Source organism: Pristis pectinata, chromosome 37 (assembly GCF_009764475.1).
Source record: "Pristis pectinata isolate sPriPec2 chromosome 37, sPriPec2.1.pri, whole genome shotgun sequence".
Taxonomy (NCBI): domain Eukaryota; kingdom Metazoa; phylum Chordata; class Chondrichthyes; order Rhinopristiformes; family Pristidae; genus Pristis; species Pristis pectinata.
The window spans coordinates 11,564,432-11,578,331 of NC_067440.1; the positions used below are offsets into that span (position 1 = coordinate 11,564,432).

Below are 13,900 nucleotides of genomic sequence, written 5' to 3' on the forward strand. Positions count from 1 at the left end.
GGAATGAGGGGAAACAACGGGGGGAGTATATTAAAGGAGGCAGTGAGAATCAGAACCAGGTTTATTATTACTGACATCTCCTCAAACTCTTAATGAAGCAGAGCTGCTGGTGTGCCTTCCTCCTGATTGCATCAGTGCGTTGGGCCCAGGATAGATCCTCTCAGATGCTGACGTCCAGGAACTTGAAGCTGCTCACCCTTTCCACCACTGACCCCTCAGTGAGGACTGGTGCGTGTTCTCCCGACTCCCCCTTCCTGAAGCCCACAATCAGTTCCTTGGCCTTGCTGACGTTGAGTGCGAGGTTGTTGTTGCGACACCACTCAACCAGCCCATCTTTCTCACTCCTGTACGCCTCCTCGTCACCGTCTGAGATTCTGCCAACAACAGTGGTGTCATCGGCGAATTTATAGATGGCATTTGAGCTGTGCCTAGCCAGAGTCACGAGTGTGGGGTGAGTAGAGCAGTGGGCTGAGCATGCATCCTTGAGATGAGCCTGTGTTGATTGTCGGCGAGGAGGAAATGTTGAGTAACTCCAAATTCTATGGACCCATCCTGTCCATCTTCTCCCTGCGTTGTTTCGGGAAGGCTGACAGTATTGTCCAGGATTCCTGCGTCCCTGGCCGTTCCTGGTTCTCTCTCCTACCTTCTGGGAGAAGATACAGAATCAGAGTTATTATCACTGACTTAAATGACACGAAATTTGTTGTACAGTGCAATACATAAAATTACCATAAATTACAAAAATAAATGAATAATGGGAAAGGGGAATAACGAGGGAGTGTTCATGGGTTCATGGACCGTTTGGAAATCTGATGGCGGAGGGGAAGAAGCTGTTCCTGAATCGTTGAGTGTGGGTCTTCAGGCTCCTGTGCCTCCTCCCTGATGGTAGTAACGAGAAGAGGGCATGTCCTGGGTGGTGAGGGTCCTTAGAGGTGGATACCGCCTTCTTGAGGCACCGCCTCTTGAAGATGTCCTCGATGACGGGGAGGGTTGTGCCCGTGATGGAGCTGGCTGAGTCTACAACCCTCTGCAGCCTCTTGTGATCCTGTGCATTGGAGCCTCCACACCAGGCGGTGATGCAACCAGTCAGAATGCTCCCCACCGCACATCTGTAGAAATTTGCAAGAGTCTTTGGTGATGTACCAAATCTCCTCAAACTCCTAACGAAGTAAAGCCACTGGCGTGCCTTCTTCCCGATTGCATCTACGTTTTGGGCCCAGGGCAGATCCTCTATGGGAGATTGAAAGCCCATGTATCCAGAACCGCTATCAGATTCCTGAACCAATCCCCTCTTTCACATCCCCTTCCCGGTGGAGCTGCCAAGTTCTCAGACTCTTACTTCCACCTCTCCCATTACTGTCACTTTAACATTGCTTTTTGCACTACCTCAGGCTGCACTGCAATCTCTGCACCTCTCTGCTGTTTTATACTTTACACTGTGTTCATTGCTGTGTTTACTATCACCATGTAGACTGTTTTCTCTGTGAGCTTCATGTGAGCAAGGAATTTCATTGCACCCTGGTGTGTCTGGCAATAAACTCATCAGGTCCGAATCTGTTGAAACAGCTCCCGGAACACTGTGCACTAGTCTGGTCTCCCTCCTGAAGGAAAGATGAGGGAACGCAGTGAAGATTCACGGGACCTGGGCTGAGAGACAAGGCAGACTCGGCCGAGACTCTTGAGGGATTAGGAGACTGAGATAAACTTATTGAGATGTACAAAACTCTTTCAGGACTGGACAGGGGAGTTAGGGTGTGGGACTAATGCGGGGTGTCTAGAACCAGGGGTCACAGACTCAGACTAAGGGGCCGGGTGTTCAGGACGGAAATGGGGAGATGTTTCCTCACCCAGAGGGTGCAGAGTCTTTGGAATCGTCTCTCCGAGAGGCTCCGTTGGTTTCAGGACACAAAGGTTGGTTGAGGTAGTGCAGGAAAGAGGTGCTGAGGGAAAAGATCAGGCAAAATCTTATCGGCTAGCAGGAGTAAAGGGGCTGAAGGGCCCCTTCCCACTCCGGTTACTTCTGTTGTTTTGCGTCCAGTATCTGGGGGTGAGATGCAGGCTGGAATCTCATTGAAGTGGTGTCGACCGACAGCTGACTCTGGGGGGAAAATCACATCGACACTTTGCAGCAGGGGGCGCTAGAACCACCCAAGGGTGCTGATCTCCCAGGAGGGGGGAGAGTAGGAGGTGCTAGAACCACCCAAGGGTGCTGATCTCCCAGGAGGAGGGAGAGTAGGAGGTGCTAGAACCACCCAAGGGTGCTGATCTCCCAGGAGGAGGGAGAGTAGGAGGTGCTAGAACCACCCAAGGGTGCCGATGTCCCAGGGTGGCAGTAGGAGGTGCTAGTAGCACCCAAGGGTGCTGATCTCCCGGGATGACAGCAAGAGGCGCTAGAATCACCCCAAGGGTGCTGATCTCCCGGGAGCCTCGGGCTGTTGGGCGGGGCTGCCGTGATCGGTGGGGCCGTGTGTGGGACCCTCGGGTCAAGAAGCCCCCACGGGTCTCCGGACCCCCAGCGCCCTCTGCAAACCCTCGTAGGCGCGGAAAACCCTTCGGGACGTCCCGGGACCGGCAGGAGGGCTGCAGGGATAATCACCCCTCCCGTGGAGTATCCGGGCAGGACTCTCACCGGGCGGGGCGTCTCCTATCCTGATCCCAACAGATGCGGAGCTGACAGGGGGAAGTCACATCTGCAGAGCTGTGGACTCGCCGCGCTTGGATTCCTCCCAGTATTTGGGGGGAATCGCTCCCACCGGAGCGCCTCGCCCCTTCGCCCGGACCTGGTCCCGTGTCCGAGGACTCGCTGGTTACCTGCTGAGGTCAGTTGCAAATCCAGCACTGAAATCCCGGTTCCTGATTCCCAGGGGCAGCGCTGAGGGAGCGCCGCACTGTCGCGGGGTGGCGGTTGGGGCTGCGCTGAGGGAGCGCCGCCGTCTGGGTTAGAGGCAGTCCTGAGGGAGCTCCGCGCACGGTCCGGGCTGGGGTCAGTACTTGAGGGAGCGCCTGGGCTGGCGAAGCGGTACTGAGGGAGCGCCGCACACCGGGCTGGTGGGTCAGAACTGAGGGAACTCCTGAGCTGGGGGTCAGCTCTGAGGGAGCGCCCTACACGGGACGGGAGCGGTACTGAGGGAGCGCCGCACACCGGACGGGGTGGGGGGCGGTATTGAGGGAGCGCCGCACACTGGGCTTGAGATGAGGGGTGTTTGGCACCCTTACAGAAACCCCTTCCACACCCCCATCCCATCCGCGGGATCTTGCTTTGCGCGAGTAGGTGGCCCTCCCCAGCCTGGAAAAACCTTCCCTACCTCCCCCCCAGGCAGAAGGGGCCGGGGGGGGGTCAAATCCCCCCTCCCCCAGCCCCCGGGGCTCCCTCACACACGTCCCCTGCCCCGGCGCTGTCTCTTTAAGCGAGTTGTTTTATGTATGTAGAAGTGAACCCTTCCTGCGGGAGGATTCTGGTCTGGAGCGGCACTGACACTGAGGGAGGGGTGGGGGGGAGGAAGCAAACCGCTCTGCAATCTCCTCCCCGCACTGACAAGCGTTGCCCGTGTTGTGTCGCCCCCCGAGCAGCAGCGCGAATGGGGCAGGTGCGGGTCATCGCGCTGGCCAGGAGGAAGATCAGGGTCGGGCTTCTCGTTCTGCTGACGGCCGTGGCCATCTCGCTCGCCACGTTCAGCCTGGTGGTCGCTGCCCTGTCCTGGGTGGAATTCCGCAACCTCTCCCGGTCCCTGCAAGGCTGGGGCGACCACGGCCAGCAAGTAAGACGGGAGCGATGTGGGAGAGAGGGAGGGAGGGGTGGGAGAGGGAGGGAGGGAGGGGGGAGTGGGAGGAGGGAGGGAGGGAGAGGAGAGAGGGAGGGAGGGGAGAGAGGGGAGAGGAGAGAGAGGGAGGGGTGTGGGGAGAGGAGGGAGGGAGGAGAGGAGTGGGAGGAGGGAGGAGAGGAGTGGGAGGAGGGAGGGAGGGGAGTGGGAGGAGGGAGAGGGAGGGGAGAGGAGGGAGAGGGAGGGGTGTGGGGAGGGAGGAGGGAGGGAGGAGAGGAGTGGGAGGAGGGAGGGAGGGGAGTGGGAGGAGGGAGAGGGAGGGGAGTGGGAGGAGGGAGAGGGAGGGGAGGGGAGAGGAGGGAGAGGGAGGGGTGTGGGGAGGGAGGAGAGGAGAGAGAGGGAGGGAGGGGAGGAGATTGCGTGGGCTGTGTGGGGAGGGGAACCAGCGTGTGAGAAGGGGGTTTGTTAATCCCAGTCGGTGCTCGCTGAACGCCCGCGGAGTTGCGCGGGTGTAGGTTGTTTTGGAACGGGAGGGGGATTTGCCCACCCCTGCCCCTTGGTGTTGGGGGGAGGGAGATTGACGTGCTCAGGGCAGTGGGGGGGGGGGGGTGTATCCAGATGTGTCAGCGCTCTCCCTTGACCCTCCGAATATGAAAAGGCCCAGGAATGACCCTTCCTTGTCAGCGCAGCCCCGCCGGGCCCAGAGCTCCGGGCAGGGTCCCGGGAGCGGGCACTCACGGCCGCCCGCTCTCTGCGGCACAGCTGTGGGACCCTCCTTCCAGATGTGGCGCCGCCACCCAGCTGTGCCCACGGCATTCCAGCGGCGCCCCGCCCCTTCCAGCTGTTCCTGCTCATTCCAGCTGTTCCCCGCCCCTGCCAGCTGTTCCCGCCCCTTCCAGCGGCGCCCCGCCCCTTCCAGCTGTTCCCGCCCCTTCCAGCTGTTTCTGCTCATTCCAGCTGTTCCCCGCCCCTGTCAGCTGTTCCCGCCCATTCCAGCCACGCCCCTCCCCTTCCAGCTGTTCCCCCTCCCCTGCCAGCTATTCCCGCCCCGCCAGCTGTTCCCACACCCAGCTGTGTAAACCCTCCCAGATGTTCCTGACCCTTCTAGCTGTTCCCCGCCCCTCCCAGCTGTTCCCGCCCCTCCCAGCTGTTCCCACCTCCCTCTCCAGATGCTCAATTCCATCTCTCTCCAGATGTTACAGCTGTTCCTATCATCCAGATGTGCCCTGCTCTCCCAGGCATGCCCACACTGGCAGCTGTGCCCCTTCCAGCTGTGCCCTCCCTCCCCACCTCCGAACTCCAGAAGTCTCTGTTCCTCCCTGCTGGGTCCTCACCAGACGCTCCATCCCTGTGACCCCCGCCATCTCCGCCCTGTCCCTTCACCAGCCCCCTCCTTGGGGTGCCCGGATCCGGAGCTCCAAACTCCACCCGACCCCCTCCAGCCCTCCCCACCCCCCTCCAACCCTCCCTGCCCCGCTCCAACCCTCCCTCCCCCCCCCGACCCTTCACAAATGGGTGTCATATTTTTGCCCCTTTTTTATAACGGTGTGGCCCTCCCTGGGAACCATGGGAACGCCACACTGTCCACATAAACCCAGGCCCGTGTGCGCCCCCTTCAGGTGGCTGTAAAACTTGTGGGATCTTGCTGTGCTGCGATTGCCCACTGCTTTTCCCCACCTTATGGCAACTGGGCGTTTAGAGGTTAAAAGCTCTCCAGCGGTTCCTCGGAGGGTCTCAGCGCTGGGGTGGGGAGGGGTTAAAGAGCCTTCGACTCTCAATGGGACGGCTCAGTACAGGTTTTCGGGGAACACTTCTTGGCTAGGCTGGGATGGGCTGAAGGGCCTCCCATCTCTGATCTTTGTGATGTCCACAGCAGTCCCTGGGTAATGTTGAGGCCACTCAAAGTCTGACTGTAATCCCCGCTGGCCCCTACACCCCTCCCCGTCTCTGTAACCCCCTCCGGCACCTCATTCTCTGAGATTTCAACCCTCAGACCCTCTTGTTCCCCTCACTCCACCGCCTGCAGGTGCCAGGGTCCCGAATCCCCCCTCTCTCAGTGGCCCAGAGTCCCTTCCTCGTTTCGGTCTGACTCTGTGAACCTCCTGTAGCCAGTGAACCGCCCTTCATCTGAGCGACAGAAGGGATTACCCTCAAAAGCCTCGACTCCAGCTCTTCCTATTACCCGAACCAGAAAAATGGGAAGGCAGGTGTGGCTTAAGTTGCTCTGTGGTGAGGGGTGGGGAGATCGGCGGGGGGTGGGGGGGGGGGCGATGTCCCTCCTCAGAGGCTGTCGAGGAGGGAAAATTACTTCAGAGGAACAGAGAGTAACAAAATGGAACAAGGAGTTGCAGCCACATCTGTGAGCACCGACGTGTGTTGTTCCAGGGGGAAAATATGATGTGAGAAGGGCAGCAGAGTGTTCCCTGGGGCGGGTTGTTTCAGTTCCGCGAGACTGGATTTTCCTTGTGGCGGGGGGAGGGTGGAGGAGTTGTACCACCTGAAACATCGCTTATTCCTCCCACCCCATCCCCACAGATGCAGCTCGTCCCGCTGAGTTCCCCCAGCAGATTGTGTCCTGCCTGAGGAGGAATTATTTCACCCAGAGGGAGGTTGGGATCTGGGGCACACTGCCTGAGGGGGTGGTGGAGACAGTACGTCAGGCATTTAAGAGATTTCCAGATGAGTCTTTGAATTGCCCAGGTAACAGAAGGCCACAGACCAAGGGCTGGTCATTGGGACTAGCGATCAGCATCAACACAGTGGGCCGAAGGGCCTGTTTCTGTGCGGAGTGATTCTACAGTAAAGGGGCTTAACCTGAAATAGTTCCACTCAATATCATGCCCAGTTGGAAAGATGAGGTGCTATCTCCCTCAGTTTCCCAGCACTGATGCAGGGGCTTGTCCTGAATGTTGGCTGTTTATCTCCCCACGGATGCTGTCTGACCTGCTGAGTACTCCAGTGTTCTCGCCTGGGACGGATCTACCACCATTGACACACATAGGAAGATCCGGTCAGCTCGGTGGTGCAGCGGGTAGGGCCACTGCCTGTCAGTGCTGGAGACCCGGGTTCAAGCCCGACCTCTGGCGCTCTGTGTGTGTGTGTGTGTGTGTGTGTGTGTGTGTGTGTGTGTGTGTGTGTGTGTGTGTGTGTGTGTGTGTGTGTGTGTGTGTGTGTGTGTGTGTGTGTGCGTGCGCGTGTGGAGTTTGCACCTTCTCCCTGTGACCACGTGGGTTTCCCCCGGGTGCTCCGGTTCCCTCCCACATCCCAAAAAAAGACTGGCTGGAAGGTGAGTTGGCTGCTGGTGTACGTCTCCCCCGGTGTACGTCGCCCCCGGTGTACGTCGCCCCCGGTGTACGTCGCCCCTGGCGTATGTCACCCCTGGCGTAGAATAGCAAGAGGAACCTACAAGGTGTTTCATAGAGATTCACGGAGTCATACAGCAGGGAAACAGACCCTTCAGCCCAACTTATCCATGCTGACCAAGACTCCCATCTGAGCTAGTCCCACATGCCTGCGTTTGGCCCATATCCCTCTAAACCTTTCCACTGTACCTGTCCAAGATTCTCTTAATGTACCTGCCTCAACCACTTCCTCTGGCAGCTTGTTCCATATATTGAACACCCTCTGGGTGAAGAAGTTGCCCCTCAGGTCCCCTTTAAATCTCTCCCCTCTCACCTTAAACCTGTGCCTTCTAGATTTAGACTCCCCTACCCTGGGGAAAAGACCGTGACCATCTTAACTTATCGATGCCCCTCATGATTTTATAAACCTCCATAAGGTCACCCCTCAGCCTCCCTCGCTCCAGGGAAAACAGTCCTGGCCTGTCCAGTCTCTCCTTGTAACTCAAGTCCGCAAATCCAGGCAACATCCCTGAGAAATTTCTTGTATCCTCTCCAGCTTTGACACATCTTTCCTGTAGTGCGGTGACCAGAACGGCCAACAATATTGCGTGAGAGAGTTCACATTTCAGGGATACAGGAGCAGGGGGAATGGGATTGGTGGGATTGAGCCCCTTCTGTGTCATCACAAGTTTCTACCCCTCCCCACCTCCTCTCTCGTGTGTCCGTGTCAACTGGCTCTCTCCCGCAGAACAACCCACGCAGAAGACATCACCAGCTGTGGCCCAGCTGTGACCCAGTTAACTCTGCGTAAGATAAAAAGAAAGTGAGGGTGGGTTTATTGCTGAGGGTCCCGGCTGTGTGTACTCCCGAGGACGGGTCCCAACTTCTGACGGACACACATCTGTCACTCTGCCCACCACCCCCACACCCCTCCCACTGGGTCCCCCAGCCCTCCCCTCACTGTTCCCCTCCTCCTCACCTCACCTCCGTTCTTTGGTTCCACGCTGCGCCTTCCTCTCCTGTCAGATTCCATTACCTGCCTCCACCCCTGACCTCCCTTCCTCTGTCAGTATCTCCACCCTTCCCTCGTCTATCTCCCCATCACCCCCACTCACCTGCATCCACCTATCACTTCCCACCCCTTCCCCCTCGCCTCTTTATCCTCGCTACCTCCCCTCTACTCTCTCAGGGTCTCAACCCGAAACGTCGACGATTCCTTTCCCTCCCCACAGCTGCTGCTCGACCCGCTGAGTTCCTCCAGCAGCTCGCTTGTTTCCTCAGATTTCAGCGTCTGCCGTCTCTTGTGTCTCCCTGGAGTTAACATTGTTCCTTGTCAGACATCCAAAGTCCGACGCTGGATGATCATTCGCAGCTTGTTCTAATCCCAAACAACTCGTCCCGTACAAAACAAGACAAGACTCAGCGGGGCCAGGCATGTAATGGAAGGGGGGAGGTGGGTGAAGGGCCAGGACTTTTTGGGGAAGGAGGGTTCCCCTACAGGGAGCCTTACATGTGTCCTGGGGCAAGGTTTTGGTGGGCTGGGGTCCAGATCGGTGCTTACGGATGGGCAATGATTCAAGCTGTGTATCCCTGTGTTCTCTCTCTCTGTCTGTCTCTCTCTCTCTCTCTGTCTGTCTCTCTGTCTCTGTCTGTCTCTCTCTCTCCCTCTCTGTCTCTCTGTCTCCCTCCCTCTCTGTCTGTCTGTCTGTCTCTCTCTCTCTCTCTCGCCCTCACACACAGTGACACACATACACACATCCCACAGTGATCCCAGATGGATCGGGAGCCACTAGTCCCGGCAGGGATTTGTTGTGGGGGGGGGGGGGGGGGGAAGGTGCCGAGTGGTGCCCTGTGAATCAGCTCCCTTGTCCAATGTCCACTCCCACTGTGCTGGAAGCCAAGGCACTGCACACGGCCTGGAGCCACCTCCTGGGCCAGGGAGTCGGTGGGTCTGGCCCACGTCGAGTGTATCCCGGGCCCAGATTAGCAGCCTGTCTCTGCATCTGTGTCTCTGAGTGTGCGTGTGTCTGTGTCTCTGATAACTGCAGTGCACACAGACCGTTGGCCAGCACACACTGTGTGCTCTGTGTGTGTGTCTGATAACTGCAGTGCACACAGACCATTGACCAGCACACACTGTGTGCCGTGTGTGTCCTGGACCCTGGGGCCAGACTGACAGCTTTTATCTGAGCTTCTCCCTCCACACCTGCCCTGTCGACCCCACAACTCATCCAAACATCTGGGCGAAGGGGGTAACACCCACCCCTTCCCCCGACCTCTGACCTCCCCCATGACAGATCTGGACTCCCAACAGCGTGGGTTAGTGGGTTAGTTACCCCCTAGCGTGTGGGTGGGGGGTAGAATTTAGGGGGGGAGGGGGAGTTGATGGGAACATGGAGGGAATAAAATAGGAAATGTATAAAAGGGTTCTTGATGGCCGGCAGAGACGATGGGCCGAAGAGCTTGTTTCCTTGCTGTATCTCTGTGACTAACTCCCCCAGGGGGGTGGGGCTTCCTGCCCCCACCCCCTCTTCCTGCGGAAGTAAACCAGTGACACTTTACCTCTGCCCTCCCTCAAGTTATTTCCCCGGATAGCTATCTGAACCAAGCATTTAGCAAGACTTCATTAATGCTGCTTGGTGTTCCAAAGAAAACAGCTCCGGGGAGGTTGTCTCTGCTCATTACAACACTCCAAGCCTGCGTCATACCTGCACTGCACTTCCCAGTGCTGGCATCCTTGTTTCACTACCCCAGGGAGTTGGAACACAGAGCAGTACTGCACCGGACAGGCCATTCGGCCCACAGTGTATTGGTATTGTAAATTAAATTTTTTTAAAATTTTATTTACAGCGTGGTAACAGGCCCTTCTGGCCCAACGAGTCCGCATTGCCCATTTTAAACCCAAATTAACCTACCCGTACGTCTTTGCAATGTGGGAGGAAACCGGAGCACCCGGAGGAAACCCACGCAGACACGGGGAGAACGTACAAACTCTTCACAGACAGCGACGGGAATCAAACCCCAATCACTTTTGTTTTATTATTGTCACTTGTACCGTGAAAAACTTGTCTTGCACACCAATTGTACAGGTCAATTCATTAGACAGTGCAGTTACATTGAGTTAGTACAGAGTGCATTGAAGTAGTACAGGTAAAAACAATAACAGTACAGAGTAAAGTGTCACAGCTACAGAGAAAGTGCAGTGCAATAAGGTTCAAGGTCACAACAAGGTAGATCGTGAGGTCAGAGTCCATCTCATTGTATAAGGGAACCGTTCAATAGTCTTATCACAGTGGGGTAGAAGCTGTCCTTGAGCCTGGTGGCACGTGCCCTCAGGCACCTGTTGGGAGATGAGAGAAGAGAGAATGACCCTGGCAGGTGGGGTCTTTGATTATGTCGGCTGCTTCAGCAAGACAGCGAGAGGTACAGGCAGTGTTGTGCTGATCCTGATGCCAATTTATACTAAATGTCCTCCTCCAGTGTATCATCCACGTCCCTCCGTTCCCTTCACATTCATGTGTCTATCTAAAAGCCACTTAAACACCAAACTGCCTGCCCCCACTACTACCCCTGGTAACCCATTCCAGGCACCTACCGCGCTCTGTGTAAAAAAACTTGCCCCTCACGTTGCCTTTAAACTTTCTTCCTCTAACCTGAAACGCATGTCCTGTGGTGTTTGACATTTCTACTCTGGGGAAAAGATTCTGACTGTCTGCCCTGTCTCTGCCTCTCATAAATAATTTTAAAAACCTCTATCAGGTGTCCCCTCTTGGGAGAAGAACCCAAGTTTGTCCAACCTCTCCTTATGGCTCATGCCCTTTAATCCAAGCAGCATCCTGGTGAACCTCCTCTGCAGCCTCTCCACAGTCTTCCTGTAATGAATCCTTAGTTGTACCTTAAGGTGTGCCCCTTCCTCCCCAGTTACAGGGTTCTGTGTTGGGGAGAGTACACCCCACTGCCCACTCCGCCTGGGCCTCGTCTCTCTGTAGCTCAAGAGATAAGCGACATTCCCTCGGGAACCACACGACTTGGGAATGATTAACAACATTCCTGGAGCACTGCCCTGTTGAAGGTGCTGTTTATTTTGGATGAGGTGTTAATTCATATAGAAGGAGCCACTTGGTCCATTGAGACTGTGGTGGTTCACAGAGCTATCCCGTCTCCCTTTAACCCATTTTCCCAACAACTTCCCCACCCACCCCCCCCCCCCCAGATTTTACCCCTACCCACACACTAGGGGAGACATTTTACAGCGGCCAGTTAACCCACCGACTCTGCACGTCGTTGGGATGTGGAAGGAAACCAGAGCACCCGGGGGAAGACACGCGGTCACAGGGAGAACATGCAAATTCCACACATGCGCGTGCGCGCGTGCACACACACACACACACACACACACACACACACACACACACACACACACACACACACACACACAGCGCCGGAGGTCGGGATCGAACCCAGGTCTCTGGAGCTATGAGGCAGCAGCTCTACCCGCTGTGCAAGCCATTGGATGTTTAATGTCTCAGGCTCTGTTTCGAAGACACTGGTTCGATCCCAACCACCAGCTCTGTGCGTGTACGTGTGTGTGTGTGTGTGTGTGTGTGTGTGTGTGTGTGTGTGTGGAGTTTGCATGTTCTCCCTGTGACCCCATGGGTTTCCCCCTGGTGCTCCAGTTCCCTCCCACATCCCAATGACGTGCGGGGTCGGTGGTTTAATTGCCCCCCTAGTGTGTGGGTGAGGGGTAGGATCTGGGGGTTGGGGGGATTGATAGGAATGTGGGGAGAATAAAATGGGATCAGTGTAACCAAGTGTTTGATGGCTGATGGGTGGAAGGGCCTGTTTCCGAGCTGTGTTGCTCCGAAGCAGGCCACATTTCTTGCTTAGTGGGAGCTTGTTATGCACGGAACGTTGGCCGAGGTTCCCACATCAGAGCTGTGACCACAGGCAGGTCAGTGGTGTTCCAAGGGCTTACCAAGTGGTGAAAGGTGCTATTGAAATGCAGGTCATGACTGAATTGTCCCCCTCAACAAGGCCACTGGGGAGGTTGCTGCAAATATTTGCTGTTGAGACATCTGTCCCAATAAACATTGAATGGCTCAAGTGTGAGCAAAGGAACAGTGACGATTGCAGGTTTGTACTGAAATGTTTACTGACAGTCTCTCTGCTGAATGCCAGCACACCATGTGCTCACGAGAAGCGTTTGCCCGAATCAGAATTATTACGGTGTGGGAGGAGGATGTTCAGCCCATTAATTCCATACTGGCTCTCCGGATAGTCCTGCCAGACCCAGATTGTCCTCTCTCGGGCGTCAGAAAGCACATGTTCAGGGGCAGCCAGAGGTTAGCAGGGTGAGTGGGACTGAGAGCAGGAACAAGGGCAGGGCCTCGTTCAGACCCTGGCTCTGTATTTCCTTGTGGCACAGGAGGCCATTTGGCCCATTGGGTCTATGCCAGCACACAGAACAATCCCATTCACAGAGTCATACAGCACGGAAACAGGCCTTTCAGCCCAACTGGTCCATGCCAACCAAGACTCCCATCTAAGTTAGTCCTGTTCACCCACGTTTGGCCCATATCCCTCTAAACCTTTCCTATCTGTGTACCTGTCCAAGTGTCTTTTAAATGTTGTTAATGTACCTGCCTCACCCACTTCCTCTGGCAGCTCGTTCCATATATGGACCACCCTCTGGGTGAAGGAGTTGCCCCTCAGGTTCCTATTAAATCTTTTCCCTCTCACCCTAAATCTATGCCCTCTAGTTCTTGATTCCCCAACCCTGGGGAAATGACTGTGTGCATTCACCCTATCGATGCCCCTCATGATTTTATACACCTCTATAAGGTCACCCCTCGGCCTCCTACGCTGCAAGGAATAAAGTCCCAGCCTGCCCAAACTCTTCCTGTAAGTCAGGCCCTCGAGTCCTGACAACATCCTTGTAAATCTGCTTTGTACTCTTTCCAGTTTAATGACGTCTTTCCCAAAACTGTAACCAAGACTGTACACAGTGCTCCAGGTGCAGCCCTGGCATGTGAAAATGTGCCAACCACCCCTGGCAGCACATTCCAGGCACCCACCCCTCTGCGTGTGAAAGAACTTGCCCCGCACGTCTCCTTTGAACTTTCCCCCTCTCACCTTAAACGCATGCCCTCTAGTTTTCCAAAGCTGGGAAAAAAATACCAGGTGTTTACTCTATCTCTGCCTCTCATAATTTTATAAACTTCTATCAGGTCTCCCCTCAGCCTCCGACGCTCCAGAGAAAACAACCCAAGATTGTCCAACCTCTCCTTATAGCTCATGCCCTCTAATCCAGGCAGTATCCTGGTGAACCTCCTCTGCACCCTCTCCAAAGCCTCCACATCCTTTCTGTAATGGGGCGACCAGAACTGAATGCAATACTCCAGATGCAGCCTAACTAAAGTTTTATAAAGCTGCAACCTAACTTCCTGACTCTTGAACTCAGTGCCTCGACTAATAAAGGCAAGCATACTGTATGCCTTCTTCACCGCCCTGTCAACCTGTGCGGCCACTTTCAGGGAGCTGTGGACTTGGACCCCAAGATCCCTCTGTACATCAACACTTGAGGGTCCTGCCATTAATTGTGCACTGCCCCTTTACACTTGGTCTCCATCCTTGCTGTAACAAAGTCCTGGGACTGGAGCTGAGGTCCCTTGCTTGGAGGCACCAGGTTTATAAAAGTTTCTAAAAGGATATCAGTAAGATTGAAAGAGTGCAGAGATTTACTAGAATGTTGCCGGGTCTTCAGGAGTTGAGTTACAGGGTAAGATCGAACAGGTTAGA

At 55.6% G+C, this 13,900-nt stretch overlaps 2 protein-coding genes across 11 annotated transcripts in view; one reads left to right on the forward strand and one right to left on the reverse strand.

Annotated features, from left to right (window-relative positions):
- LOC127586718 (translation initiation factor IF-2-like) lies at nt 1-3,244 on the reverse strand. 3 transcript variants are annotated; one of them, XM_052044882.1, is made up of 3 exons: nt 2,812-3,244; nt 1,848-1,940; nt 1-643 (listed from the first exon to the last, which is right to left on the reverse strand). In XM_052044882.1, exons 1-3 carry the CDS (start codon nt 3,242-3,244, stop codon nt 540-542), a joined length of 630 nt encoding a protein of 209 aa, XP_051900842.1. In that variant the 3' UTR covers nt 1-539. The 3 variants fall into 3 exon arrangements, with proteins under 3 accessions (XP_051900842.1, XP_051900841.1, XP_051900844.1); XM_052044881.1 differs by having other exon boundaries at nt 2-646; XM_052044884.1 differs by lacking the exon at nt 1,848-1,940 and having other exon boundaries at nt 2-646.
- Nucleotides 1,976-13,900, forward strand: part of LOC127586716 (uncharacterized) — a 26,030-nt gene continuing 14,105 nt past the window's right edge. For 6 of the 8 annotated variants that reach the window (XR_007958723.1, XR_007958724.1, XM_052044875.1 and 3 more), the window contains exon 1: nt 3,420-3,758. Coding sequence is in view for 6 of the 8 variants with exons in the window: in XM_052044875.1 (XP_051900835.1) it covers nt 3,420-3,758 (339 nt within the window). In the remaining 2 variants the exon portion in view is untranslated. Of the gene's footprint in view, nt 2,820-3,419; nt 3,759-9,581; nt 9,915-13,900 lie in introns of those variants that run through there. The other 2 variants (XM_052044880.1, XM_052044879.1) reach the window with 2 other exon arrangements.

Bases quoted from the DNA above. Each gene is read 5' to 3' on its own strand.
- LOC127586718 (XM_052044881.1), bottom strand. From the start codon at position 3,244: ATGGGATGGGGGTGTGGAAGGGGTTTCTGTAAGGGTGCCAAACACCCC. The intron at 1,941-2,811 runs GTAACCAGCGAG...CTTTTCCCTCAG, and splicing joins TTTGCAACTGACCTCAGCAG to CACCTCTTTCCTGCACTACC. The intron at 647-1,847 runs GTGAGGAAACAT...ATCTTCTCCCAG, and splicing joins AAAGACTCTGCACCCTCTGG to AAGGTAGGAGAGAGAACCAG.